This window comes from Dermochelys coriacea, chromosome 14, assembly GCF_009764565.3.
Source record: "Dermochelys coriacea isolate rDerCor1 chromosome 14, rDerCor1.pri.v4, whole genome shotgun sequence".
In the NCBI taxonomy this organism is placed as follows: domain Eukaryota; kingdom Metazoa; phylum Chordata; order Testudines; family Dermochelyidae; genus Dermochelys; species Dermochelys coriacea.
Genome location: NC_050081.1, coordinates 8,659,372 through 8,687,225, shown reverse-complemented (window position 1 = coordinate 8,687,225; position 27,854 = coordinate 8,659,372). Strand labels below are relative to the sequence as shown.

General features: G+C 45.3%; 2 protein-coding genes and 1 non-coding gene across 15 annotated transcripts; 2 read left to right on the top strand and 1 right to left on the bottom strand.

The window, feature by feature from the left end:
• Positions 1 to 205: 205 nt before the first annotated feature.
• On the bottom strand, positions 206 to 9,847 carry KPNA2 (karyopherin subunit alpha 2). 8 transcript variants are annotated; one of them, XM_043497294.1, is made up of 12 exons: positions 9,683 to 9,781; positions 9,022 to 9,162; positions 8,464 to 8,592; positions 8,216 to 8,353; positions 7,613 to 7,701; positions 6,418 to 6,686; positions 4,669 to 4,763; positions 4,301 to 4,564; positions 2,554 to 2,787; positions 1,970 to 2,152; positions 922 to 1,071; positions 206 to 815 (listed from the first exon to the last, which is right to left on the bottom strand). In XM_043497294.1, exons 3-12 carry the CDS (start codon positions 8,536 to 8,538, stop codon positions 723 to 725), a joined length of 1,590 nt encoding a protein of 529 aa, XP_043353229.1. In that variant the 5' UTR covers positions 8,539 to 8,592; positions 9,022 to 9,162; positions 9,683 to 9,781; the 3' UTR covers positions 206 to 722. The 8 variants fall into 8 exon arrangements, with proteins under 8 accessions (XP_043353229.1, XP_043353228.1, XP_038228072.1 ...); XM_043497293.1 differs by having other exon boundaries at positions 9,679 to 9,770; XM_038372144.2 differs by lacking the exon at positions 9,022 to 9,162 and having other exon boundaries at positions 9,679 to 9,847.
• Positions 9,848 to 16,142: 6,295 nt separating this feature from the next.
• On the top strand, positions 16,143 to 27,854 carry C14H17orf58 (chromosome 14 C17orf58 homolog). Of its 6 annotated transcripts, XM_043497618.1 has the most exons (6): positions 20,475 to 20,613; positions 20,740 to 20,864; positions 22,822 to 23,454; positions 23,586 to 23,675; positions 25,541 to 25,732; positions 26,293 to 27,854. In XM_043497618.1, the coding sequence occupies exons 2-6, from the start codon at positions 20,843 to 20,845 to the stop codon at positions 26,481 to 26,483; spliced, it is 1,128 nt and encodes a 375-aa protein (XP_043353553.1). In that variant the 5' UTR covers positions 20,475 to 20,613; positions 20,740 to 20,842; the 3' UTR covers positions 26,484 to 27,854. The 6 variants fall into 6 exon arrangements, with proteins under 6 accessions (XP_038226515.1, XP_038226518.1, XP_043353553.1 ...); XM_038370587.2 differs by lacking the exons at positions 20,475 to 20,613; positions 20,740 to 20,864 and adding an exon at positions 16,143 to 16,286; XM_038370589.2 differs by lacking the exon at positions 20,740 to 20,864 and having other exon boundaries at positions 20,477 to 20,613.
• On the top strand, positions 16,176 to 16,248 carry TRNAR-CCG. The gene has a single exon. It is a non-coding gene; the product is annotated as a tRNA-Arg (tRNA).

Genomic DNA, 27,854 nt, shown 5'->3' with positions numbered 1-27,854 from the left:
AGGGAAGAAAAAAGAAGAAAAAACAAAACACAAAAATCTTACACAATTTAGACTTGCACTCACCTACTGGGCTAGGAACTCATTCCTCTACCCAGTCACTAGGAATGAGAAACTGGTTGATGAACAGAAGTGCAAAAGAGGGAAAAGTGTAAATACATCTGTTTGCCACATCTTCCTTTAAAATTAAAGAGTTTGACAGTTCACATTGTGTTCTGATACGATTTTATTAAATTCTGAGCACCAGTTCTCTTTAAAACCCAATTCACACTCCATTGATGATTTCACTGTGATCGGGGATAGAGTGAATGGCAGTGGCTCCTGCTCTGAGAGAAGGCTGCATGACTTGTTAAGCCTCCAAATTCCTTGCATGTACATAGATGTTACATCAAGAAACCAATACCTCCCTTATCCCAAACAGCACGAAGGCTATATTGGCACAGCCTTCCACTGACATCACAAGAGCCCAAAAAAGGAAAGAAGAAGAAGAGTATTTACATGTGTACTTCAAGACTCAGGTAGAAAGATCGAGATTTACAGTAAGTAATTCACACAGTATGTACACTGTTTTGAACTGTTCAAGTATGCTTCAGTTATACAAAGTGCTACATTACAAGTCACAAAAACAGTAAAAAAAGATAAGTAGAGACATTAAGACAAATAGAAGGCAGTAGTCAGATGGGTAACCAAGAGACTTTTGAAGCTGGCTGGAATGTATGAAAAGTCTAGAAGTTGAAAGTGTCAGGAGTACTTCCCTGAATCTGGAAGGTGTAGCTATCAACAGTAGAGTCTGGCACAACATTTTGGTCTTCCTCTTCCTAAAAGAGGTGGAAAGAGGTTTGAGATGGATTTCAATATTTCAAGCTTTAACACACTTGCTTGTGTTGAGAGTCAAATCCATATTTCAATCCTTCAGTTACTCACCTCTGCTGAGAAATACTTCTCAATCAGGCTTGAGGAGGCCTTGTACACCAGTTCATTTTCATGGGACTGGAGAGCTTCAATTTTGTCTAGACCTCCACACTCTTCAATCATGAGACAGAGTCTTTCAGTCTCACCGATTTTCTCAGCAGCCTGCAAAAAGTCAGCCATATAAGGTTCATGCTTCGAGAGGTTTGGTTATGTACTGCAGCACCACACATTTACCACTATGACCAACTTTGTAAGAGGGATGGATGGTTTGTCCCTGCTTGGAGCATATAATGTTCATAACCAATCGCTTTCACTGATTCTAAAAATGGCCAAGGCCATGGTTCTTGGCTACTGAATCTACTAAGGTACAAGATACTGTGGCTGAACTCTATAGATCAGGAGCGGGCAAACTTTTTAGCCTGAGGGCCACGTGGGGTTTTGGAAATTGTATGGAAGGCCAGTTAGGGAAGGCTGTGCCCCTGCCCCATCCACCCCCCCACTCCCTGTCCCCTGACTGCCCCCATTCAGCCCCCCCCAGTCCCATCCTCTGATCGCCCTGACCCCATCCACACCACCGCCCCCTGACCACCACCACCCCGAACTCCCCTGCCTTCTATCCAACTCCCCCCCTGCTCCTTTACTGCACAGCACAGAGCACTAGTGGCTGGCGGCGCTACAGCCACGCCGCCCAGACCATTGCGCCAGTGTAGTGTAGTAAATTGCTCTCCATAACTGCTAACAGTAGCACATTACTACACAGAGCAGTTTAATACACTACACCCGCAGCATGGAGCGCTGAAGCTGCGTGGGAGGGAGAACAGTGCGGGAAGGACCAGGAGCTCAGGGGCCGGGCAAGAGGGTCCCGCAGGCCGGATGTGGCCCACGGGCCATAGCTTGCCCACTTCTGCTATAGACAGTTACCTACTTCCAGGCATTGTTGTTAATACTGAATGAAACATGGTGGGAAGCGTCTGCAATAAGAGGCTCCCATTCAGTCATCGACTATTGGAGAATTAGTTAGACCATCCTACCAACAATGGACAATCCTTTGTCTACTTACCAAGAAGATATTAGTAATAGCATCCAGAATAACTAGCACAGTTTTGCTGTCCTTGGCTGACAAGAGGTTCAGTAAAGGTTCTACAACACCAGCCTGAACAAGGTATACAATCTGATCAATTGTTCCACCACTTGTGTAGTTGGTCACAGCCCATACAGCTTCTTTTTGTGATTTGAAGTCCCCCTGTTTTAAAATAAGAGTGATGTACTCCAGTATAAACAGTAACAAGACTAGTAGATTAGTGATAGGTCTTCTACATCAAAGATATCCAAGTGCTAGTTTGGCCATGCAATAAAAGTTAAGTATACAAAGTTTTTGCCAAAGAGGATTAATATACAGAGAGCACATTTAATGCCTCCTTTTTATACATAGCAAACTTGCTTAGAACAACTTAAATTCTGAAAAGTGGTCATCTAAACTCTACAGTAAGTTACAGTCATCAGCCTGAAGATTTTAGAGCAAGTACACCTTTAGAACAGTAGGTGGCTTCCACTAAAGTCTGTGGGGAACATACTTTCATATGCAAGGCCTGAATTTTGGCACTTGATTACAGAATCTCATTGTGAAGGACATTGGATTTTTACCTTTTTCAGAATTCCAATGAGATATGGAACAAGTCCATGATCCACAACTTGCTGGATCTGGTCCCGACGGCCAGCAGTAATGTTGGACATGGTCCATGCTGCTTCTTTTTGGATGTTATTTTTGTGGTGAGAGAGCAGGCTTGGAAAGACAGTTAGTGCTCCTGATTCAATAACAATCTGTGTTTGGTCATCGGTGCCAGTGACAATGTTTCCTATAGCTCTTAATGATGGAGTCTGAAAGAGACATTCCAAAATGATGAGTTTAGGACATATTACTAAGTTCCACTAGTACAAAACCTCAGAAGCAGACCATCACCACCAGAAGCTCTTCTGCTTTATCCCCTGCAGTTAAGTGGTCTGCTGTAGAACAAACAGCTATGATATCTCTCGTTTGAGAAACCTGAAGTGGTCTAGACATTACAGCTGTTATACAATAGGTAAACTGAGGTGGAGAAGATATGGTCTTCGCACAATATGCCTATAAAGTGCTACAGTTGGGAGGAAGACTTAAGCTGGACTCCTAGAACCTATGCTCTAACCATACTGAGCTAAGTTTTAAGATTCCATACTCCTTTAACAAATTCCATTGCCAAGCACTGCCATTAGAATGCCAAGCTTTATATCTGTGTTGTGGACTGAAGCCATTGGTAATTTAAACTAGTTAATTAAGGAAAACTACCAAGTCTGAAGGAATATCTTTGATAGTTGTTACCCATGCCTCATGATCAGGGCCTTACCCAATTCAGTCTGCAACATGTTTTTCATGGCCATGAAATCTGGTCTCTCCGCATGCAATCTGGTCTTGTGTGTGCTTTTACCCTATACTAAACAGATTTCACAGAGGAGTCCAGCGTTTCTCAAACTGGGGGTCCAGACCCAAAATGGGAGTTACAGGGGGTCATAAGGTTATTTAGGATGGGGGGGTGTCACAGTATTGCCACCCTTACTTCTGCGCTACCTTCAGAGCTGGGTGGCCAGAGAGGGGCAGCTGCTGACTGAGGGCCCAGCTCTGCAGGTAGTAGCACAGAAATAAGCATGGCAATACCATACCATGCCATCCTTACTTCTGTGCTGTTGCTGGGGGCAGATCTGCCTTCAGAGCTGTGATCTTGGCCAGCAGCCACCGCTTTTCAGCTGCCCAGTACTGAAGGCAGCACCTCCAGCAGCAACACCCCCCCACCACACACACACACACACACAAACCTGGCAAGCCCCCCATAACTCCTTTTTGGGTCAGGACCCCTACATCAACAACATTGAAATTTCAGTTTTAAATAGCTGAAATAATGAAAATTTTTAAAATCCCATGTCTGTGAAATTGACCAAAATGGACTGTGAATTTGGTAGGGACCTACTAATGATTCATAAAGAGAGAAGGTGGGCGAGGTAGTATTTTTTTTTTTTTAAATTGGTGCAACACAAGCTTTCAAGCTTACACAGAGCTCTTCTTCAGGTTATGATTCATAAGTGAAATTGAGACCAGAGTGATGTCATTAGACATTGTCAAGCTACTAAAGTTACTGAGGAAAGCAGCTTGTTAGCTGCATAGATCATTCATGTGAGGTCTTCAGGAAAGACCATCTACTCATGGATCAGCCAAAGCATGTGTTAGTGGGTTTGCTTTTGAATACATGAAATGGCTAACACGATTTGAAAGCCACTGCTCTATTTTGTTTTTAACATAAACCACTCAGACAGAAGTGAGATAAATACATGATAAAGTAATTTCTATGCATCACCATCTTACCATTATTGGCAGTTCACCACATCCCAGGAGCTTCACAAGCTGTGGCACCAGTCCAGTTTTCACTACTACTTCAATTCTATCATTAGAACCATCAGTAAGGTAAGAGATTGCCCAGCAGGTATCTGCCAAGACCTCATGGTCATCATGGTGCAATAGACGAACTAGGGTAGGTAGGATCTGCTCAATAGCTTCTATGGGTGGTGCAGGATTCTTATTGCGACACAGGTTTGAGAGGGTCCAGGTAAGATTGCGCAAGTATCCAGACTGAAAAAGTAAACATTTGTGGTTAGCTCCTGTTCGGCTGGGAGTTTAGTGATTTATAATAGTTTAGTGCTACTGTTGTGACTTCGTTTGTGATGCACACTTACTGCTAGAGAAGATATATCAGGCACAGCAAGTAGAGCCAACAGTGGGTCAATAGCACCGTACTTAATAACTAGGTCTCTGTAGGCTGAACCATCACCTGAAAGCCAGAAGAGATATCTATGTCAGGAATAGGAAACTCCTAACTGAACAGCAGGCTGTGTATAAACAGTGTCCTTTCCTTGATTTAGTGAATCATTAATGCTGATCCTGATTAAGTAGAGGCATTGGTGGACAAAGGGAGAACTGCTATCAATGATAAGCCACTTGGAATGCATGGGTTTTTTTCCCCCCCACACAAGCCATGGACTTCCTGATTGATATTTTAAAATGTGGCTTAAGATGTAGGTTTGGTAACAAGTTTTTACAAAACTCAAAATCAAGTAGGAGTTTTCTCCCTTGCCCTCCCTAGTTCTAATGGAAACCTAACCCAAACCCACACCCTTCCACAAAATGCATTTGACCCAGTACTGAACCGGGAACATGAAAGAGTCATTCATTCTGTCTGGAGAAAATTCCAGAATAAGTAAGTATGAGTATACTAAGTGGGAATTTGAAGATGCTTCTAGTTGAATTCACTTGTTACTACCCCTTAGATTAAAAATATTCTAAAGCACCTATTAGTTACGGTCAATGTTATTTCAATCCACTTTCAGAGACTAAAATCTTTAGTTCACAATTTGATTCAAAGTAATTAAAGGCTATGGTTGAAGTGTTTTTTACTGAATGGGTTATTTTGTCAGACCCCTTCTTCTCTCTCCCCCCACCCCCCATGAGCAGTCACACTGTAGCACTAGAACAATTTTATAGAAACATTCTTGCTTTTATTTCAGTAAAAACCTCTTGGACCCTAACATATACCTACATTGTCAGGGACAACTGCACTGTGATGGTACATGAAAACTAGAGTGAACTTAATGCTGTTGATGAGTTCCTGTAGTCCATCCCTGAGAAAAGGATTTTTATTTTTTTAGATACTTGGTGTCTTATGCAAATTATGAAGTACTTTGGAATTCTGATCTCTCATGGCTGAGAACCACAGTTCCTAGTTGCCACGCTATGGCTAGTTTAAGGATTTAGATTTTAGGGATCAAGAGAAAGGACTTCAGCCTCAATTAAAGTTTTGAGACAATGCAGAAGGAACAGAGGTATCCCAGAAATCCACTGCCTAAGCCATTCAATATTTTAACAGCCATTTCTAGGATTCAAGCACTAAAATAATTGCTCCAGTGATCTGAATCACTATTTTACCCTTGCTATGTCTGAATTTATAAACTTAGAATTCAAGAACTAGATTGAACACTGACTGACTATAACCAGGCAGACTGCAGACAAACACCTGAAAGCTCCTCAATATCTCCCTCCCTGTAAGCCCCAAAAGAGGACACCTGTTTCAAGAAAAAGCAGAGTCTACTCAGACTACTGAAAAGAGAAGTAGCTACTATATTAAGATGGTAGTGAAATATGGAAGTGTGTCAAATGGAATTTACAGATTGCCAGGTTTTGGTAGAAGTTGTATTGAATACTACACTTAGCCAAAAAGCAAGGATTTATTCGTGACTGTCTCCATGTGGGAGTTCAGGTTGTTATATGCTAGATGACATTGGGGGTGGGGCCAGATTTGCAAGAGAGTTCTGCTTGCTAGGTAAATGGAAACTACACTATTTTGAAAATCTGGCCCCAACGGCCTTCTCTTCCCCTTGTATATAAGGAAGTAGGGCTGAAAACAATGGTCATACACCACATTGATATACCTGCAATGTTTCCTAAAGCCCACACGGCCTGTTCACTGATGTGAGTATGGGACGAAGCCAACAGGGATATAAAGGCTGGTATAGCCCCACCATCCACCACAGCCTTGGTTTGCTCCGATGTGCCAGAAGCGATGTTGGTAAGCGCCCAAGCAGATTCAAATTGAATAGGGCTACAATCTGCTCTACCCAAAAAGGAGACAAATTTTGGAATCAAACCAGCCCGTATTATATGGTCTATGGGGGGCTGCTTCTCTCTGGAAAGGAGTTTCCTATGAAAAATAAAAATAAGAAAGTGTTATTTTTGTCCACTAAAATCTTTAGGGAAGATTCCAGTTTAGTCAGTCTGAGAATCACTTTGTAAAATATAAAAACATTCAAAAGGGGAAGCAGCAAAATGTACTGAGACGTTCAGACAGACAAGTCAGTTGAACACAAGCTAGCTAGGAAGCTTTAAAACGTTAACAAAATTGCTTTTGGGCAAATTTGGTTTTGTTCAGTGACTGAAGTGAAACTTAGCTTCATGCTGCTGCAACAGTAATAGTGCATCTGAGCTGCTCAAGAGGTATAGTCTAATGTAGAGAGCAGCAGCTGCCAGAGGCTGCACAAAAGCTGTGTAAGATCTTTCTGCTAGTTCACATGTTTTGGACCACACTCCTAACTGGAACCATTGTGCTGTTCACTTCATTCAGAAGCAAGATCCCAGAACCTGTTTTTCACTTGTATGCATTAGTGTTTTAAATTCTCAGCCCTAAACTAAAGGCCCAGTTCTATCCCTGATCATCATACTATATAATTAAACAGATGCAATATTTTATTCTATAAACAGAGAATGAGACTTTTAAAAAAATCTTGCAGCACCTCTGTGCCACCCCTAAGACCAGAAACAGAGTCGGGGAATGGCTCCGTTGAGCCAGGTTCAAAGTCCCACAGTCAGGTCACGCCTTTAATCATTCAAGATTATACATAATGCTAGGTTATAATTCCATTTGGCCCTAGCCTCCACGCTGACTAGAGTGTCAATTCCAAAATGTTTACTTGCCAAAGAGCAGATTATAGAAATGTTAGCAATATTTACATAGAACAAGGTTTCCAAAAAGTATTTGCTACGACTGACACCTGTGCTCTGATTAGCTGAACCCCTTTTTCCCCAGCCACATAGAAGAGTTGGATAAACTTTGACCTTGAAGGTTCTCACCTGGCAGCCTGAGTTGCCTGCAACTGAAGCTCCAAATTATTACTGTTAATTCCTTTGACAATTTCCTCAACAGACCAGTGTGCAGTGGCCTGCATGAGAAATAGAAAGTTGTTATGACTATGTTGGGAAGAACGTGTGTCTGTATAGCAAGCAAAAGCTCCCTTAGCTCACAAGGCACAGTGCTATGAGAAAGCTCCGGTTAAACGCACATTGCTTTATTGAGCATTGTGCAATTATAATGGGACTCCCAATCCTTGTCAGCCATAGTTTTGTCTATGCTGGGAAAGTTAGTTGTTAGGTGTGTTAACATGAATTTTAATTAACGTTATTAAAACCACTTAGCATTAGTGTAGACAAGTGTTTAAAACCATGTTCCCACTGTAGGCAAAGCCTAGCACTACTGTATTTATTTGTTCCTTCATTCTGAGGTTATATAGGGAAGGGATCTGCCACTGTGGTCTCTCTGTTACAGTTGGTAACATAATTATACAGCACTACAGACACATAGGAACACATCCACTGATGGAAGAGACATGCAGCAGAGCCACAGCCCAGCATAAGGGGAAAAACCTCCTGGTATCACCGAGTTCGGGACTTAGTTACTTGATTGTTCCGGTTTTCCTGAAGAGGTGAAGTGGCATCATCTGGGAGAGTACTGACATTTCTTCTTTTAAGCATCTGATCATCTTTCTTAGCTTTCCTCAGCTCTACATTGACTTCAATCCGCCGCCTCCTCATTTCCTGAGAGGCAAATGCACATTCATGATGAACTGTACTTCTCTTTTTAAAGGGCTAAATTATGCTTAAAAATGTATTTGAGCACAGACGCCAACTGATGATCAGATACTCACTGTAGTGTCTTTTCCCTTATTCTTGAATCTGTTCAGACGGGCAACTGCTGCACTAGCATTCTCATTGGTAGACATCTTTTAGAGGAGTCAGACCTCAGGCAATACCAATGAAAGAGACCTGAAACAGATCTGAGATTAGCAATTAATTTACTTTAGCCAAAAAAGATTTCAGATTAAGACATGCACTTGAAATCAAGATTGGGGTTAAAGATAATAAAGTATGTCTAGATTGCCTATCATTCCACCTAAAACCTAAATAACTAGCATTGCCTCTGATTTGAAAAGGGACATTGTTAAGTTAAAAAAACAGAAGGGATGTTTTGTTTTTAAAAGCTCACTATTGTTACAACACCCAAGTCTACTGCAAATGAACAGAAAAAATATACATATATTATTTTTAGGTTTCTTACAGCCCTCGATGCATAGTCAGATTAATTATTTCAGCAAATAACACTGATTGTTAATTCTCCGCCCCAGGAAAAAAACAAAAGTGAGATTAGAAACGCAGAGGTTGGCAACCTGACTTGGGAACAGGTAGATGTAGAACATGTACCTAACTTGACATCCAGTTAATCCCGTAAAGTGAGTTAGAGTTGATAATGGCCTTTTAAATGGAGATAGCCATTTCACAGACACACCCCAAGCACAGTGCAGCCGCTACATTTATAACGGGGTGCACCTCTCAGCTCCTTACGAAGGCTACAGGGAGTCAAGCCCCAAACCAACACAAAGAAGTTGCTGCACACGGTCAAGAACATACCACCCGATTCAAAATAAGCCAGTAACCCAGTCAGTGCCTTCCCTGGGAGAGCTGCAATCTAGAAATCCCCCACCCATCCAGCCTCCAGCAGGGCGGAAACCACCTTAGCCCCCCGTCATGAGCAATGGGACGCGGGAGCGGGGTGTGTGTTTTACCTTCCCCCACCCCGCTATATAACCACCACATAGGAACTACCCCACCTCATTTCACCCTTTACAGCTCTAGCCCATCCCCCCCGTCCCATATCGCCCGAGAACCGCACCCCGCCTAGCCTCTTGCCCCCCTCACAAGCCCATATAGCCCCCGACCGCCGCCCTTCCCCCACACTAAATACCCCATAGAAAATCCCCAACCTCATTTCACCCCATTACTCCAGCCCACCCCCCAGAACTCCCCTCCCCCACTTTCCTTCCATCACCCCCACTTCTGCCGGACCCAGCGCGCGAGACCCCCACCTACAACAGAAACCGCTTCCCGTCTCTGCAGCTGCTACCACACCGGCGCGCTGACTGACTCACCCAGGCCACCAGCGAACACGTTGCCGCTGTCCCCGCCCCTTCTTCCTTGACCCCGCCCCTGGCGGGATTTAAATTTCCCGCGTCCTCGCTCTCCGATTGGTCCATTCGAGCCAAAGCAACATTCTCATTGGTCTGTTTGAAAAACAAACTGTTCTCGCGAGGCGGAGGGTGTGTGTGAGGGGGAACCAGCGATCTCACGAGAACCGCGCCAGGATCTTGGAGAGAGATGATTACACGTCACAGAGCGTACAACGCACCACTCGCGGCTCCAAGACTACCGATCCCAGCACACAATGCGCCACCTAGTGCCAAGAAGCCCGAGGCGAACTACAGTTCCCAGCACCCAATGCTCGGCCTTGCTTCTTGTCAGCTGGAAGGAAGGCGGAGCATGGGACGCTGGGATTTGTTGTCCCCGTTGTGGCCTGTTTTTTGTTATGGGGACCTCAGGGAGGTTGAGTGAAGCCTGAAGGAGGAAGTCATTGCTCTTACCTCCCCCCAGCCCCCACCGGGTTAGGAGTGAATGGACTTTCCCGGTGGGGTTTTCAATAGTCACATACCCGACAGCATGACCAAACCCCGGCCACCTAGGACAGCTGCATGCTTTGGGTACATCTACACTCGCGGTTCTCAAACTTTTGTACTGGTGACCCCTTTCACTTAGCAAGCCTCTGAAGGCAACTCCCCTGCCCTTATAGATTAAAAACACTTTAAAAATATATTTAACACCATTATAAATGCTGGAGGCAAAGCAGGATTTGGGGTGGAAGCTGACAGCTCGTGATCCCCCATGTAATAACCTCGCAACCCCTTCATGGGTCCAGACCCCCAGTTTGAGAATCCCTGGTCTACACGGCACTGTAAGCCCAGGGTTCAAACTCAGCCTCAAGCCTACCCGCTTTCTGTCTACACACAAATCACACAAATCCAGAGCTCAGACCCAGGACCACATTGGGGTGGAGCATCTGAGCCTCAGTCAAGTTGGGGCTAGGGTTGCCAAGTTTGTAATATTTAAAAACCAGACACTCCAGCAGGAACCTCCCCAACACTGTCTCTTCCTCCTTGCCCCTCCCCTTGCTCCACCTCTTTCCTGAGGCCCCACCCCCTGTTCAGTCCTCTTCCCAAGTCTTCCTGGCCGCTCACTGCTCTTCTCCCCCACCCAGGTCAGGAGGGATTTGCCTGTGGAGCCAGGGCTAGGAGCTGCAGCTGCCTGATGCAGGTAGGAGATGGCCCCAGCTGAGTAGGGGCTGGGCAGGTGGTAACTTAGCACCTCCCCGCCTTCCCCACCCACTGTAACTGGACTTTGGGTGTCCGAGCCATAGATCTGACTGGACACAGTCAGGTCCCTTTGTTGACTGGACTTTCCGGTCAAAAACTGGGCACCTGGCCACCCTATCCAGGACCTAGGGTTGAAGCCCTATTGTTTTGCAGTGTAGACACAGCTCCACTGGACTCCTGCTCTTGAAATCCATCAGAAATATCCCACAATTCTATGGGCTGACTTCCTTTGTCCTCTGGACAGTAAAGATTGGTGGACAGTCAGATTTTCCCACACTTCACAATGAAGAAAGGGTGACACCAGCCACATTTTAGGAAGATGCTAGGAAGTCTGGGATATGAGTGATTGGACTTGGGCCTACATAATGCAGTGTAGATGCTGGAGCCCCAGGTTGGGACCAAGGGTTCAACAATTCCTAAACTGGGGTTACAGATGAGTATAGATGGTCAAGCCCTAAGTTAACAAAACAGGGTCTGCTAACTTGAGTTCTATTAACCCTGGGTTTACATTGCAATGTAGGGTACATCTACGCATCAATTAAATACATGCAGCTGGCCTGTGTCAGCTGACTTGGGCTCTTGGGCTGTGGGGCTGTAAAATTGCTGTGCAGATGTTCAGGTTCGGGCTGGAGCCCAGGCTCTGGTACCTTGTGAGGGTGGGGAGTCTCAGAGCCCAGGCCCCATCCTGAGCCGGAATGTCTGCACAGCAATGTTTAGCCCCTCAGCCCAAGCCTGAGTCAGCTGATCTCGGCCAACCACGGTGATGCTGTGGATCTTTTAATCCAGTCTAGACGTATCCATAGACATACCCTTTGTGCCTTCCTTCCTGCTCTTGGGAAAACCAAGACCCTCAGGTTCCTAACCAAAGTGCCAGCAGCTCTTTACTGGGATTTAAAGCAAATTGATTGAAGATGCATTCCTTACATACTAAAAATCAAATCAAAAGAGTAGCAACGTACCCTCACATACTACTCCAGCCCTCAGATTCCAAATCCAAAACATCTTAGACCTTAGTTTCCTAAGAGATCCACCACCAGACCCTCTCAAAAGCCCGCTCAAAAATAGGGGTTTTGTAGCATGCCCAAAAGATCAAATAGATTTGGGATATTTAGAACCAAGCAAAGAGCAAATTCCAAAGTTGAAGGGAGAACACACTGCCAGCAGCTCACTCTCATGTAGCAAACGTAAGCGGGAGAATGGTCCTGCTATTGTGGGGAACTTTTCTGGATTATAAATTATCCTGGTGAAATGGGCTAGCGAAAGGATCTCGGACTCTGCCACACAGGAAAGTGGAAGGGAAGCCCTCGAGGTCAGACAGACCTCTGGGTAAAGGAAGTGGGAGCAAGGATGCCTCGTAACCCCAACAAGGCTGGGCCCAGGATTCTTGTGGGGCTTGACCCCCAACCTCGTCATGGTCACTTAGGACAGGGGCTAGTGTGTCCCCACTCCAGGGTGCTCTCTCCACACTGGACACTTCCCTGACGCACTGATCATTACATACAGTTCAAAGCAAATACAATTTATTAAACAGCAATCAATTTTAAAAAATAAGGAAAAAATGGGAAAGGTTAAAGGAAAATACATAACCCTGCTCTGTGGAACGGGGAAATCACAGATAGCAGTCTCTGGAATGTAAAGGGAATTTCACAGTCTGTTCATCACGCATCCCAGGCCTCCTCAGGCCTGGTCTATGCTGGAGGGATACTGCGGGTCAGACACTTGCTCTGGCAGTGGCCACACATCTTCAGGCTCTAGGTGGCAGGACCCTTCTTCCCAGTGTCAGTCCCACCCCCAGGTTTATGATCCCCCTCCAAGTCTGGACTGCAAGGCCTCTTGGTTGGGGGCATCTTCCTGTGCTGGCCCCACGGCCCAGGGTCCTCCCTTGCTCTCCCCAGCTGCTCACCGCACCCAGGTCTGGACTGCTCCAACTCCAGCTCCACTTTGTCTCAGCGCTGATGCTGCTCTGCCTCCAGCGCAGCTCCCTGGGCTGCTTCTCTGGCTCTGGTTGCTGCAGTTCTCCTTCCAGCACAGGTCTGCTCCCTGGGCTGCTTCTCTGTTTCTCTCTGGCTGGTGTGGCCCTGCTCCCCAGCTCAGCTTGGGCCTTGTTCCAGGCAATTGCAGCTCACATGGAGGACAGGACCCCCCTGGCTTCCTGACTCCCTCATTAACCTGCTCACACTGTCAATCAGGCTAATCTGGAACACTGGCTTCACTTGTTCATGAGTACTGTCAGTCTCAGGCTCCTGATTTCCCATTGACCCTTCCCTTTTCTTTTGGTACTGGAGAAGCCAACCAAAAACCCACGACTGAGTTTTACTAAGCGGCCAACAGTCCCCTTACACAAAGAAATTCTAGATCAAGTCAAGTGGATTCCTTGATCAAAACTACAGTAATCTGGTGCAGGGTGAAAAATAGTGTTTCAGGTAAAAAAGCGCCCAAGCCATTAAAAGTTCTAAGCTACGTGAAAGGCCTGGTGCAGCCCGTGGAACACAAGTGTCATAGCATCGTGCTCATGGAAGGGTACATACATAAGAAGGCTGCCACCACTTTTCAGGCTAGCTTCCCCTTCTGGGAGGATTGAAGGTACAGCCCCATGTAAAGTCCTTACAGTAATTTAGACTAGAAGTGATAAAGTTATTAACCATCCTGGCAAGGTCAATATTTGAACATTGTTTCTCAACATGGCCCCACTCTCCAGCTCACTTCAGGTATGGAACACCCAAAATAACCAAAAAAGTCATCTCGCAGACTGCAGGTGTATCATCAACACTTCTTGATCCACAGTATCAAAGACAGCTGATATAGAAAATACCAGCATGGACACCTGTTTTTTTTATTCATCTCCAGAAGAAAAGCATCAATCAACACAAGTCTATATGGTATACTTAGTTCTAAACACTAATGAACAAGAATCAATCAAGTCAGTGGCATAGAGACACTATGAGTTGTCTTGTCACACTGATTTCCAGTGTATTAATGCAAAACAGATTATACACATGGGATAACTTTTTGAACAGAAGTCAAACTCATGCTTTTTAAAAAATTATAATTGGCATCCTGTTTTCCTCAGATATGTTGAAAAGCTCAACACTTCCCTACTGGCTTTTGACAAGAAGGACAAGGATCCAGAGCACAGGCTATACAGTATTACATTTTCCCAACAGATCTGGAATTCTAGGGACACCAGCTGAAACTCAAGCACATTAAGCCCTATGATCACAGTTCGAATTTCAACCAGTCAAAGGTAGTGGTACAGCCTATGACACACATGCCTGTTAATTAGATTATTATTTTTATACAGCTCCATAGAAGCACATGGTAACTTACAGACCTATATGAAGACAAGGTCTCCGCCATGAAGAACATATAACACAGCAAATGAAGATGATAGGCAATGGGGGAGAGACAGGAGGGTTCCTCAATGACATTTTATCTAGGGTTTGGTTTGGTTTGTAGTTATCTTGCTTGCTCTCACCTTTATGAAGAGAAATATGAATGGCACAAGAACATGGTTCGACAGGAGCATGGGAGTGATGATTGCCAAAATAGATGGTAGAGATGGCAAGCTAACCAGAAGCAATGAGCTTTGAGGAGATATTTTTAGGGGAGAGAGGGTGGATGCTTGGCACATCAGAAGAAGGAAGCTGAGAAAAAGGCAGTGGGAATCACAAGTGGGAAAGGTTTCAGAGTAGCAGCCGTGTTAGTCTGTATTCGCAAAAAGAAAAGGAGTACTTGTGGCACCTTAGAGACTAACAAATTTATTAGAGCATAAGCTTTCGTGAGCTACAGCTCACTTCATCGGATGAGCTGTAGCTCACGAAAGCTTATGCTCTAATAAATTTGTTAGTCTCTAAGGTGCCACAAGTACTCCTTTTCTTTTTACAAGTGGGAAAGGGGCTAAAGCAAGGACTGAGGCAAAGCACAGAGGGTGGAGAAGGAATCATGTTGGAGAAGCGGGGCCAATGGCCGAGGAAAGTGAGCTGGAGCTCCTTTGCTACATGAAAGTGAGGCCATAATGGCATTTCTCTGTCTGTCTATAACACCACGACTTTTGAAAACCACAGCTGATCAATTCTTTAATTTTAGGGAATATTAGATATCAATGGACAGAACCCAGCTGATTCTGGTTAAAAACTGGAAGTCTGATTTCCATTAAAATCAGGCCCAGAGTGCCCATTTGATACTGCAGTGGAAACTCTCTGCTGCTCTCGCCTTCGGCATACACATATCACAGGGGGCAGCTTACTAGAGGGGTCACACAGGTTGCTTTGGTTGGCAGAGCTATACACCCAGCTAGCCTTGGTGGACCCAAGCCACGAAGCGTGCAACCCACCGGCATGGAGCCCTTGGCAGTATGAGCCAGCTGGAGGAGCCGGGGCAGAGCGGAGGTAGTTGTGGTGCTGAGGCACGGGAGGCTTGGTGGGGGACCCAAGGAACGGGCCAGCTGTATTGGAGGTTGCAGTGGCTGAAGGAGACAAACCTGGCAGGTGCCAGTGTTTTGACGGAAGGGATATGGGATATGGGGGGGGGGAAGATGACAATCAGAGAGCTTGGGTGGGCAGCCAGCTATGGGGAGCTACAGCCAGGGGGGGCAGGACATGCTGTCAGTGGGGTGCCCAGGAGAAGCTAATGGGTGCGCTGTGTGTGGGGGGGGAATGGGTGACACGGAGGGCCGGTGTGGGGGACAATCTAACGTCAGTCCCGCACGGGAGCGGGCAGAGCTAATATCATGGGAGAGCTGGTATGGGCGCAGAGGGCCGTGCTAACGATGGAGGAGGCGCGGGAAAAGAAAGCCTAACACTACGTCCCGGAGGCTATGGGGGGGACGCCACCTATCGCGGCGCGCGGGGAGGGAGGAGCTAACGGCCGTTGCGCGCGAGTGAGACCCTCGAGTCTTCGGGGCGGGGCTGCCGCGACCGGCAGGGCAGGGCCCAGGCACAAGTCCTTAGCGCGCCTTCTTGATTGAGAGGGCTGGGGAGGGGCGGAGTCAGAGCGCGGCGGGCTTGGGCCCGAGTGGGGGGCGGGCCATCCTGGGCTGGGCGGGGCCCTGAGAGTGAGGCTGGAATCATCGAGGACTAAGGGCGGAGTGGGGGTAGGGGCGGAGCCAGCTGGAGCCGGGCGGGGCCTTTAGAGCGCGCCGGTCTCCGTTTTCACTGGGTGACCCAGTGGCCTAATGGATAAGGCATCAGCCTCCGGAGCTGGGGATTGTGGGTTCGAGTCCCATCTGGGTCGTACCGCTCACACGTTTTGTAGCGAGCCGGAGCAGCCTGGTAAATTCGTGACTGGGCGCCGCCGCCGGGCTCCTGGGCCGCTTCCACGTTATTAACGCCCGCAGGGGCTGCCGTGATACACTTTTAGTCATGCCGTCCCGCCTCCTTGGCGGCTGGGCTGGGGTGGCTGCGCGCTGAAGGGCGGGGAGTCCCGCACCGGCGGGCGCTGAGGGGCTCTTGCCTCGCTGGCGGGGGCAGGCGTTCCCCGTGCCGCCTCGGCCCGTTAACCCTCCCGCTCCCCGCCCACCGCGGGCGGCAAGAGCTCCCCGTGTCGCGGGGGCCGCGGGAGCCCGGGCTGGCCTGTGCTCGCGCAGCCACGAGACGCCCCCGCCCCCAGCATCTGCGGAGCGGCCTCCCGGGCGGGCGGGCGGGCGGGGGCTTCTCCTGCCCCGGCCTGAGGGGGTCCGGGACGCAGAAAGGGGCAGGCCAGGGGCCGGGCGCGCAGAGGCGGGTTTGGAGCGCGGCGCCGGTTGCCATGTAAACGCGGGCAGAGCCGGGGCGCTCTGTCAGCCGGGCGCGAGGGAAACAGGAGTCGGCCCCGTGTCCGTCCAGCCTGCCCAGGGCGGGGCGTGAGTCGGGGCTTTGGCCCTGGCTGGCCGTTCCCGGCCAGGGCGCTGGGCCGCGGGGTGCCGGCTCCCGCCGTTAGGCTGTGTCAGTCCATGACGCCTCTTCCGTCAGGAGCAGGCGTCCGCCTTTCTTTTGCACCGTTTAGGGCCAGCGAGGTACCGGGATAAAAGCCTGAGCCCGAGCCCACTGGAGTCTGTCCACTGACTGCAGGGGGCTTCCGCTCAGGGGCCTCGTTCTGCATCCGTCTCGCTCCTCATGGGTTTTCCTTGGGCCTTTCTAGCTGTGGGGTGTAGGGCAATGTTCCCTCTAATTCCTGACGGGCTCTGGGCGCAAAAAATTTCTTCTGTGCAAATGTGCGTGCGCGCGGGGCTCGGATCCGCGCGCGCGGGGCTCGGATCCGCGCGCGCACACGCAGGGTTGAGAGGGAACAGTGAGCTGGAGCCCGGGAAAGCTTATGCTCAAATAAATGTGTTAGTCTCTAAGGTGCCCCAAGTCCTCCTGTTCTTTTTGGGGACACAGACGAACACGGCTGCTACTCTGGAGCCTGTCGTAGGTGCTGCTGGTTGAGCATTTTGAGGATTTGCTGTGCTTTGCTTTTGGAAGGCAATTGGATTATGGGGAGATACGGGTAGACTAGGCCTTCGTTTGGACTTAATTTTTGATGGTTTGGGCCCAGATTTTGAAAGGTATTGAGACATTGTGTTGTGTCAGCATTGCAATGCCGAAGGGATATAGACCGCTAACTCCCTTTGTCGGAAGGTTTGGGTGCCTAAGACTCATTTAAAATCAACGGGCTTGAGATTCCTGAGCGCCTCTGTCACTTTTGAAAATGGCCATTTTATCGCTTAGGTCTTGCAGCGTGTAAGCGGATCGACCCCTAACTACTTTTGAAAATCTGAGCCCTAGTGTTTTGTAGTGAGCTATATTGTTCATCACACATCAGGTGTGATGGCATCACAACTTAAGTGTTCTTTTCTCTGTAGTGATTAGGAATGGGGAATTCATCCAGTTTTTCACTGCAAGCCAGTATTGCCAGCAGTGCAGGGTCTCTGGGGTTTTTCAATAGATGTAATTGGTTGCTAAAATTGTAGTTCTAAACTTCTCTCATAGGGAGAAGGAATCCTATACTAGGAGTGTTTCACTACAGTTTGCTAACACAAAAGCCGCTTCACCAGTTGTAGCACCAGTACAAAGACTAGTTTAGTCTGCATGCATCCGATGAAGTGAGCTGTAGCTCAGGAAAGCTTATGTTCAAATAAATTTGTTAGTCTCTAAGGTGCCACACGTACTCCTTTTCTTTTTTGCGAATACAGACATGGCTGCTACTCTGAAACTAGTTTAAACATGTTCACCACCACATTGTCCACAGTGCTACCAGTGAAGCTGAAATTTTAGGAGAAACACCCAGACATAGACACAGCAATATAGTAAAAGGGGTTGTATTATACTGACAAATAGTTTTATCAGAAGGTTGTATCTGTTTAGTGGTTTCTTTATATCATCAAAACGTCTACATGGTTCTGATGCATCCCACGTACATCCTGAAGTAGATATAAATTACACCCAAAAAGACACCTTCACATGCAGCTCCTCACATCTTGCCCCGTACATTCTCTACATAAGGAAGAAAATGCTGCATCAGGAGAGAGAGCATAGGCATCTTTTTCTTCTTCCTTATCCTCCAGGGGGTGCCAGTGCTTACCTAGTCTGGTGTTCAGACACTCACCAGCTGACTTATTTACTATTTGAGGAGTTTAAACAACATAGAGAGTTTAACATTCAAAGAAGCATAACAAATTCACTTAATTATTTGCAGGTTGTATTTTCTCCTTGCCTGCCATAGCACAGTCCCATAGAAGCATATAAGATAAATGTTACGGAACAACTGTGTATTTCATCTAATCCACCCCATTGCTTTTTCAGGTGTGTAGCCCCTCATTGTCCCACCCAACCCCAGGAGAAATGGAGAGGAATGCACTGTGCTGGACCAGCTCCTAAACAGCCAAATTAATAAAATACAAATGGCTAAGATGTTTAATGTGAATCCCCAGTTGTGAATTCAGTTCAGCATTGTGTCTGGGTTTAGATTTCTACAATGGTTTTCCCCCACATTAACATACTTTCAGAATTAAAACATTTAAAAGGCATATTGTAACAGAAGAAAAGAATTAAACATGATGTTAGGGAAATTAAAGCAAAGGGTCACATATGTATTACAATTTCCTTACATATTGCAAACCATTTTAGACATCTAGAGAATAAACTGTACACAGCTATTTGAAATAAGACTTTGTGCTGCTGGGGAATTTGTTGGAATATATAAGACAGTCCAACTATAAAGAAATATCAATTATCTGCATCATACATCAAAGAAATAAAATTTTCACTCTAACTGCTAGCAACCAAAGTAAGTTTTCATATACTTTTGGTCTGTTTTATTTAAAATAATTCAACAGAATGGAAGTTTACCATTTACATCAGTGAGGGCAAATATCCAATCCTAAAGCTGCAGTATTCTCCCAACCATGTTCTGTCTTGACTGGTAACTTGATACAGAACATGCCCACAGGCGCATTAGAAATCCATAGAGCATTTACATATGTTTATTACTGATGCATTGATCATTCTTAAGCTTATTTAAGCTTAAACTAAGTGATAGATACTACAACATTCAGCAATCTTTTGAGGCCTTCCATTGCATAGCTTTCCTCTGGCTGAAAAGATGGGCTTCAGTAGGCAGGCTACAGGATATTTCTAATGACCTTTAACAACACTTGTATAGTGCTTTTTGTGTTCAAAGCACTATATAGGCATAAACTAACTGAATGATCCTCATAACATCCCTTATCAGACAGCGGGGTAAGCAGCTTCAGTGAACATCTGGCTTGGTAATAAGAAGAAAAGTCCTCAACTGTTTAAACTGATTATATAGGAACAAGCATATTGGGCTAACTGAATCCCACATCAATAAAGTTACTCTCAAGATGAATTTGAGCTTGGTGTGTGAAAGATGAGAGGAGGGGTGTCAGAGTTCTAGATACTCATTCAAGTTACTGAAACCGGGTTTTAAAATAAATTGAAACTACTACGGGAACAGCAGACCTTTCTATTGAGAATGGACAATAACTATAAAAATTTGCAAAATCCCCATATAGTAGGGACTGAAATAGCCAGATTTCCGACCTTAAAAAACATGCACCCATTATAACCGACTGTGCATAAATGCTGAGTTCATCCCTCCCCGGCCCCAAAGTAGATGCTGACATGTAGAGGTGATGTGTTCCCTGATTCTGCATGCTGCATTTTAATGCAGTTCCTTGTATCCAATTATGCATTGATATGTTTTGTACAATTTCCCCTCAGAGGTAGGGAAGGAAAACAAGACACCCCCCCCCCCAACCCCCACCACTTTGTGTAGAGAGTAGGAGTTTAGGGAAGACGCGTTTAATCAGGCAAAGACAGAACTGACATTTAGACTTTCAGGTAATTGTAGCCAGCGTGGGGGGGCTCCATACACATTTCTCTTAAAAAGTGGCAGTGGGAGGTTAGCAGGATTGCGGCAGCTTGGTCTTGCTCCAATGGTTTGTCCAGGGAGCGATTCATGTTTCCCCTAAGGCTGCCTCTCATTAGCATGAACCGGGGGAAGGGCATAAAAGACTCCAGTTCATTTAGAATCTGGAAAAGGTTTCCTTCAAAATGACAACTGAAGCATTCTGGCTCCTCTGTTTTGTCATGGGACCATCGTCCAACTTGATGGCAGGTAAGTTTCTTAACATTCCAAAGCAGAAAAGGGCAGATTTGCTGTTTTCAGCAAGGAGGAGAGAGGCTGAGCGTTGCTCTTTCCCACAAAGACTAGACACATTATTTCCAATTCTTGCCCTGACAGCCCTCTCCAGCTGCATCCGTTTCAGCACGCTGCAGCAGCAAGCACATGAGAGCCAAGGAAAGGAACATTTTAGCGTGTTCATTAGTCAAGAAAACAAGCAGAGATGCTTGATGTGTCAGAGGAAGGTGTGTGTCTGGGGAGGCTGGAGAGCACCTGCAAGAAACAGAGAATCAGCTATTGCCACGAATCCTGAGTTAGCCAGTTTTGAGCAGTTTGTGAGTTACTTAGTGGTTCATGTGTGTGGTTTCTTGTGTGACTTTTATAGCCCCCCTCCTATTCCCTGTAGGCTCTAAATTTGTGGTTTAGTTCAGCTGTTCTTAGCTCCCACCTGTGCCTTCTGCATGTCAGACTAAACAGATTTGTTACTGCATCCCACAAGGGGTACGGAGGTAAAAGGTGCATCTCTCCCAGAGGACAGAAAAGATTAGGTGCTATGTTGCAGTTCTATTTTCCCAGTCCCCAGAGATCTGACAGAGGAATTGAGAGGGATTAGAAATCTGAGTCAAGACAAAATGCTTAATGTCTCCTTAGAAATTCAGCGCTTAGTGAAAGTGCATCTTGGGGGGTAAACATCACAGGTAGGAGATGTGTTTGAAAGGACTTGTTCAGGTTCCAGGGCACTCTGGCATGTCTCTGTCTTCAGCTTGTACCTCTCCCGCCCCCACTTGTCTCATGGAAATTTCTAACTTCGTATGCATTCAACCCAAATATCAGGAAATCTTTCCCATGACAACAGCTGGTGAGAGCAATGGAGAAGTAATAGTGAGGTCAACAGCTGAGAGTCAGGCTTTGGAGATAAACCAGGACTTCATTCAGCTGTGCATGTCAAATACTTCACAGGACGAGTCAGGATCAGCCTCCTACACACTGTTAACTGCAAACAGCGAGCACCCGCATTGTGTGTGTGGGTAAACTGGTTTTAAATACTCTACCTGGGCAAACTAATTGCATGGCAAGAATAGGCTGAAAAGGAAGAGGGAACCACAAATTTGAAGGGGAAAATACTGCAGGGGAAAGAAGACTGTCTAAAAGGAAAGTCAGTTTGCTTTGTGAGATTCAAAAGGGGAAAGGGATGGTGTGAAATGAGACCTGGAAATTTTCCCACTTGGCCTGCACTGTGCTGTTAACCTGCCTGACCCAAAAACACAATTATATTTGAGCATAATAATCATTTCTTAACTTTCATTTTGAAATAAAGGGCAGATCTCTCTCAATCCCATCTTTCTGCCATCAGGAACAAACTGCAAGGGATCATTAGTTAAAAGCAATGGCTTTTCTACCAAACATGAGATTTTTGGGCTCCTTGACAGCTCTATGGCGCACAAGTCAGAAGTCCAAAACGCTGGATAAAGATCTATTCAGCAATCCTCAAAGCCCATGGAGCATTGAAAAGTCCAGATGACATTGTCAATAAGGCGTCCCATGGATGGGAAAACCAAATAGTTCTGTTGTCATAGCCTTTTAAACAATCAGCCCGAGCTGCACTGTGAATCTGGCTCCCCCGGATGCTCCCTGGACTTTCAGGGCTCTTTCGAGAAGGGTTTGTTTATAAATCGTGTTTTTAATTTGAAACAATAATAGTAAAAATGCAGATCGCCAGGGTTCAGCTCGCACACAGCTGGGCCAAGTTCCGTGCTGCAGTTCCTGGGATTCTGTCTGAAATAGGAGCTAGAAAGTTCCCTTCCACTCTTTCCTGTGTTTCTGGCCCCCGCATTTTTTGAAAGGCTGTTTTGTTGTGCGAATCCCAGCTATTTTCCACCCCACAGCATTTTGGAAATGAGAAGCTAATTCAGATTTTGTCCCACAAGCTATGAGGCCCAGAAAGGCAGGTGCTATCCTTCCTTATGTGGGGACAGTGAAATCAAATGCCTGTCAGATATGGGCACTCTGCTTTATTCCCGTTAGTGGACCACTTATTGTTTATATTGTGGTAATGGCGAGGCTTCAATTGCCCCCTCCACTCCTTCTGCCAGGCACTGTACATACATAAAACAGTCTCTGCCCCAAAGAGCTTACAAGTCGGCTTCCCCACCCCCCAAAAAAGTTAAAACAATTCTGCCTCTTCTGTTTATTTGTACATAGGATCCCTGCCCTATATTGGAAAACCCATTCGGGCACTCAGCAAGGATGGGTACAGTGCAGCAGACTCCACACCAAGCCAAGCTAAATTCCCATTTAGAGGCAGCAGTATTGGTGAAGAGAATCACACAGAGCATTGGTTACTGTCTCCAGCTAACCTGCAGTGGCCAAAAGCTGCCGACATCCTCTCAGTCTCACCAGACAGAAAGAAAAAGGCGAAGACCTCCGTGGAAAACAATACAGGGATGAGAAAAGAGCCTCACCAGGATGGCAGGGTCCTGGCTTCCGAGAGCCACATGGAGGAGCCTCCTCCTGCTTCCTTTGACTTCAGTTACCCAAACAGAATGCATACAGATAGGCTTCAGTCTGAGGCAGCGAACAGCATCTCAGCACACTTCCACCATAGAGCATTTTCCCATTATAAAGGCAGATCCTTGACTTTAGCTGAGACGCATCCTTTCCAAGACACAGAGGCAGCTGAGACAGAAGATCCCAATATAGTGGATCACCTCAACCGACCTGGCAAGATGAATCCCTACAAACAGCACGACCCTCTAAGAAACATCAGTAAGCCCTCCTGGGTCACCAACCGCCAGTCATCGAGCCTGCTGTATCACTTCAACGTGCTAAAGAAAGGTAAGGGGGCACCTCTATAGGAAGGGACTTTGTGACCTCTCAGGAGAAAAGGGTTACTTACTTTCACTCCTGAACTCCAGGGGCCATGTTATGTTAATGCTACACGTCCACAACACATGTGCCTGTTGCAGTTCTAGATGCTGACAACAAGGAGAAGGTGTGCCTGACAGAGTGCAGGAGGGAGAGGGATGAAGCAGAGGCTTTCTGTGTGAGTGAATTTGGTAAGACTGTTTTGTTCCTATTGCATATATTCTTACTTACAGGCAGGCATGGCAGAGACACTCGTGGGGCCATGCTACGAGCACATACATTTCCTTTCTGGTTTTTAAAAGCCTTCCTGGGCTTGCTCCAGCCTATTCTAATAACTATTTTTAAGGTACCCATCACAGATATTCCAATACATACACAACAAATAGCATAAATCGTGTTTCACTGTCTCATCCCCTTTCTGTTGGTCTGGCACTGGCCTTCTTTGTGCCCCTACTCCATCCACACATCACTGTCAGTGCTAAAGCCACTTCACGAGCTGTCTGTATGATTCTCCATATCTTATTAACCCACAGCTGGAAACATCTCTCTCCCTCTACCTTTGTAGCTATATTGTTTAACTGGCATTCCATTATTTACCTAATGACTTTTAGGATATAATTTGGATGGAAGACTGCCAGATGATGGCCTGAATAGCATGCTCTCAGCATTCAGGACTTGGCTTTAGCTTCTTAGGACTTCTGCCTGCAGCGGTCATGCTGCATTAGGTTCTAATGGCCATTTTGTCACACACACAGATGGTAGAAAAAGATAGCGTAGGTCTAGGTTAATTGCATTGGAAATTAGAGCACACGTTTTCTGAATGGCGCTGTCTCTTATTATCAAAGAAGCAGAGGATTAGATGGTGTCTTTCTCAATATTTAAAAGGAGATAAGTAAAATACATGCTTAGTGCCAGTTAACAGGTGTTTCTATTTCTAGAAAATAAGCATATTATGAGTCATCTGTTTTGCCTGCCTAGAAATTAGACAGTTTTCTACAAATGTGAACATTCCTTAATTTCCTTATAGTCAAAAATTTTAGAGCGATGCCCAGGACATAGGTCTCTGCTTGAGGCCTTCCACATATTTCATTCTTTAATGGTTAACAATTTCATTTATTTGTTAAGTTTAAAAAAAACACATGCCTCTTAACCCAGCCTGAATGAACATTAATCTGCACAGCCACGGTTCCCCTCGAGTGATCACAGAAGGGGCTTTACTCCTCATGAATTTACATCTAGAGATTAAAGGTCAAGTGGCTGCATCAAAGAGAAGTTTTCACTCGGTGAGGCAGGTATGGCCTTGATCTTTGTCAAGGAAGTTTTCTAGCCTTACCTCTCCAGTAACTTTATCACTGTCTGTCTAGAATAGATGGGGGGGATTTTCCAGTCCTTCTGTTAAATCAGCCTAGTCCTAGGTCTTTCTGAGGCAGAAATGGTGTAGTGCAGCTCATTGTGGTTTGCTAAAATTAGGACTCATGGTACCTTATCAGGCTGCATTGCAAGGACACTGAGCAAGGGAAAAAGAAAAGGAGTACTTGTGGCACCTTAGAGACCAACAAATTTATTAGAGCATAAGCTTTTGTGAGCTACAGCTCACTTCATCGGATGCATCCGAAGAAGTGAGCTGTAGCTCACGAAAGCTTATGCTCTAATAAATGTTAGTCTCTAAGGTGCCACAAGTACGCCTTTTCTTTTTGCGAATACAGACTAACATGGCTGCTACTCTGAAACCTGAGTAAGGGAACTATCCCTTCAAATTAGATAATACTCCAGTGTAATAGTAATACAGCATAATACATAACGAATGTTTCTTTTTCTTCTCCTTTTCAAGTGAACACTCATCCCCACCTTTACCCCCACTATTCCCAATCTGCATTGTTATCCAACAATACATAGGACTCAACTTTGAAGTACTTTATAAACATTAATTAAAACTTTTGTTCACTGCAGCATTGTGATTCGTTTAGCGCCTCCACACATATCATGAGCTGAGTATCAATGTTCCACTGGCAAGTATATTGAGTGATTGTTTTCCCTCTCTCCCTTCTTAAACTAGCAGTGAATGGGATTGTTCATGATGTGGAAACACTGGGGAAAGGAGTTCGCCTGGTTACACTCTTGGTAAATAGTGATGGATTATACAAGATGAGTCGCCTGTATATCACCCCCGATGGCTTCTTCTTCCGAGTTCACATTCTCATTGTGGATGCTTTGAACTGCAGTAAACCATGTCCAGATTTTAAACTTGGTAATTAATCCCAGCTAAATCCGGTCGGTTTCTCCTTTGGCTGTTGTGGGATTTCAGTTAACCCAAATTTAACAGGAGTTCATGGGACATTTTGGGCAGAAGGAACTGATTCATTTCGGAATAGGGGGCACACAAACGGTTTTGTTTTTGGTTTCCCCGTATCTGCAAAACAAGCCTAATGGTCTGCAAGGCAGAATGGTGAAAGCTGTTCAATCCCCTAAAAAAATATATTCTGTAGAATATTTGCCCTGCTGAAGCTTTCACCAGCAAGCAGACCTGTCTTCTTTTATCCAACACCCAAAAGTCAAGGTGATGGGAGGGTGGGGGGAGGGGGAAGAAAAGAGATGGCATAACCAGTTCCAGTTTTTGCACATCTCTTGCTTTATTAGTCATTTGAATTTTGCTACTTTAACACATTTGGTTTTAGCTTAATTTATGTTAAAAGACAACATGGCTAAGCTACAATCATCCACAGTGGAGCAGGTGTTTTTCTACAATGAAACAAGGAAATGAAACCGAACCAACAATAAACCCACCCAAAGTTACTTCTTGTTTTGCAGGAAGTCGATACATTGTGATGGGTCAGATATACCACAAGAGACGGCAGCTACCTACATCTCTGCTGCAGTTCCTGAGAGGGCGTCTGCGGCCAGGAGACGGGCTGCTAAGGAGCAGCAGCAACTATGTAAAAAGATTCAACAGGAAGAGGGATCGTAAAGTCCAAGGGGCAGCTCGCACCAAGTGTAGATGAGGCCACAGTCCTAACTGCTTTACTAGGGCTTAAGCAGCACCGGCATTCAGCTAGCAGAACTAAACTGGTCTCTAATAGAGTCTGACCTTCCTTCCAGAGTAAGGATCCTTTTAAAGTGACTGCAGCTCAGCTCTTGCTTAATTCTATCTCCACTACTGATGAGTATCTGGTATCTTATGTGGTTTATAAAACAATGTTTCTTTCAAAGGTTCTGGTTATAGTGGTAGATACCACTATAGTGTGCAAAAAAAGAGGAAAAACCCACAGCCGAGAAATCAAACCTATTCACTCACTGTAGAGAACATTAACTGGTTAGTGGATTTCCCTTTAAATATGATTCCAAAATAGTTTTTGTAATACACAATTTAAATCTTAATGTTTAGAAAATAACCCACTATGATTATTTTTAGAGCTAAATTCTTTTGTTAGCACCTCTTATGTACATCAGGAGTAACTGGAGTCACTCTGGCTTTATACCAATTTAACTGAGAAGAACAACGGTCACTTATTGCTTAGATTAATATTCAAAACTGTATATTTAATAGTATTAAACTTCTCAGTGCAATGAGATTTTTAAAAAGAGCACTCAAATCCTTAATCTGTAACGGACTGCATGATCATTTGTAGCTCAAAGGCTCTACAGCATACATATGTAGACATTTGTTTTGAAACTCTATCAAAGGATTTATATCAGATGAAGAATTCTGACAAAAATAAAATTTTTGCAGCGCTTTGGTTTCCTCAAAGTAGAGAATACTGTTTTTTAAAAACACTGAAAACAATGTATAATTATACCATTTTTTCTCAAATATAAAGGGACCAGATTTTTCTTGTCATTTAAAAACGTGTTCAAAATACATATGCCACAGCACACCTTATTAGAGCTTACATGTGTGTTCGTAGATTGCTCCATTTACAGATTCCAAGGCTAGACAGCTCCATTGTGATCGTTTAATTTGACCTCCTGCATAACACAGGCCATGCAACTTCCCTAAAATAATTCCTAAAGCTTTTTCTAAAACATCCAATCTTGATTTTAAACTCGTCAGTGATGGAGAATCCACCATGACCTGTGGTAAATTGTTCCAATGTTTAATTACCCTGTTAAAAATTTATGCCTTATTTCATTAAATTGAATACAAATCATGCACAAATAACCAATTAGTATGTGTAATTACCTATTTTCATGTACAAATTAAGGCATGTAAATCAGTCATGCAATCGCATACACATTTTGCATGCTTACTCTTTACTCTTCTAAAGTGGATGTTCAACCCTGAAACTATTGAGTGTATTTGGTATAATTTTTCTATGAATACAAATGTATGAGGTTTATATCTGCAAAACAGTAAAGTTACCTTTGGAATCAGT

Excerpts from the sequence above, each read along its gene's own strand:
- C14H17orf58 (XM_038370587.2), top strand. The coding sequence starts at position 16,190 with ATGGATAAGGCATCAGCCTCCGGAGCTGGGGATTGTGGGTTCGAGTCC. Across the intron at positions 23,455-23,585 it reads CTTCAACGTGCTAAAGAAAG|TTCTAGATGCTGACAACAAG; the intron begins GTAAGGGGGCAC and ends TGCCTGTTGCAG. Across the intron at positions 23,676-25,540 it reads TTTCTGTGTGAGTGAATTTG|CAGTGAATGGGATTGTTCAT; the intron begins GTAAGACTGTTT and ends TTCTTAAACTAG.
- KPNA2 (XM_038372144.2), bottom strand. The coding sequence starts at position 8,538 with ATGTCTACCAATGAGAATGCTAGTGCAGCAGTTGCCCGTCTGAACAGA. Across the intron at positions 4,764-6,417 it reads GGCTTTAGGAAACATTGCAG|GTGATGGTTCAGCCTACAGA; the intron begins GTATATCAATGT and ends TCTGGCTTTCAG. Across the intron at positions 2,788-4,300 it reads GTGGTGAACTGCCAATAATG|ACTCCATCATTAAGAGCTAT; the intron begins GTAAGATGGTGA and ends TGTCTCTTTCAG.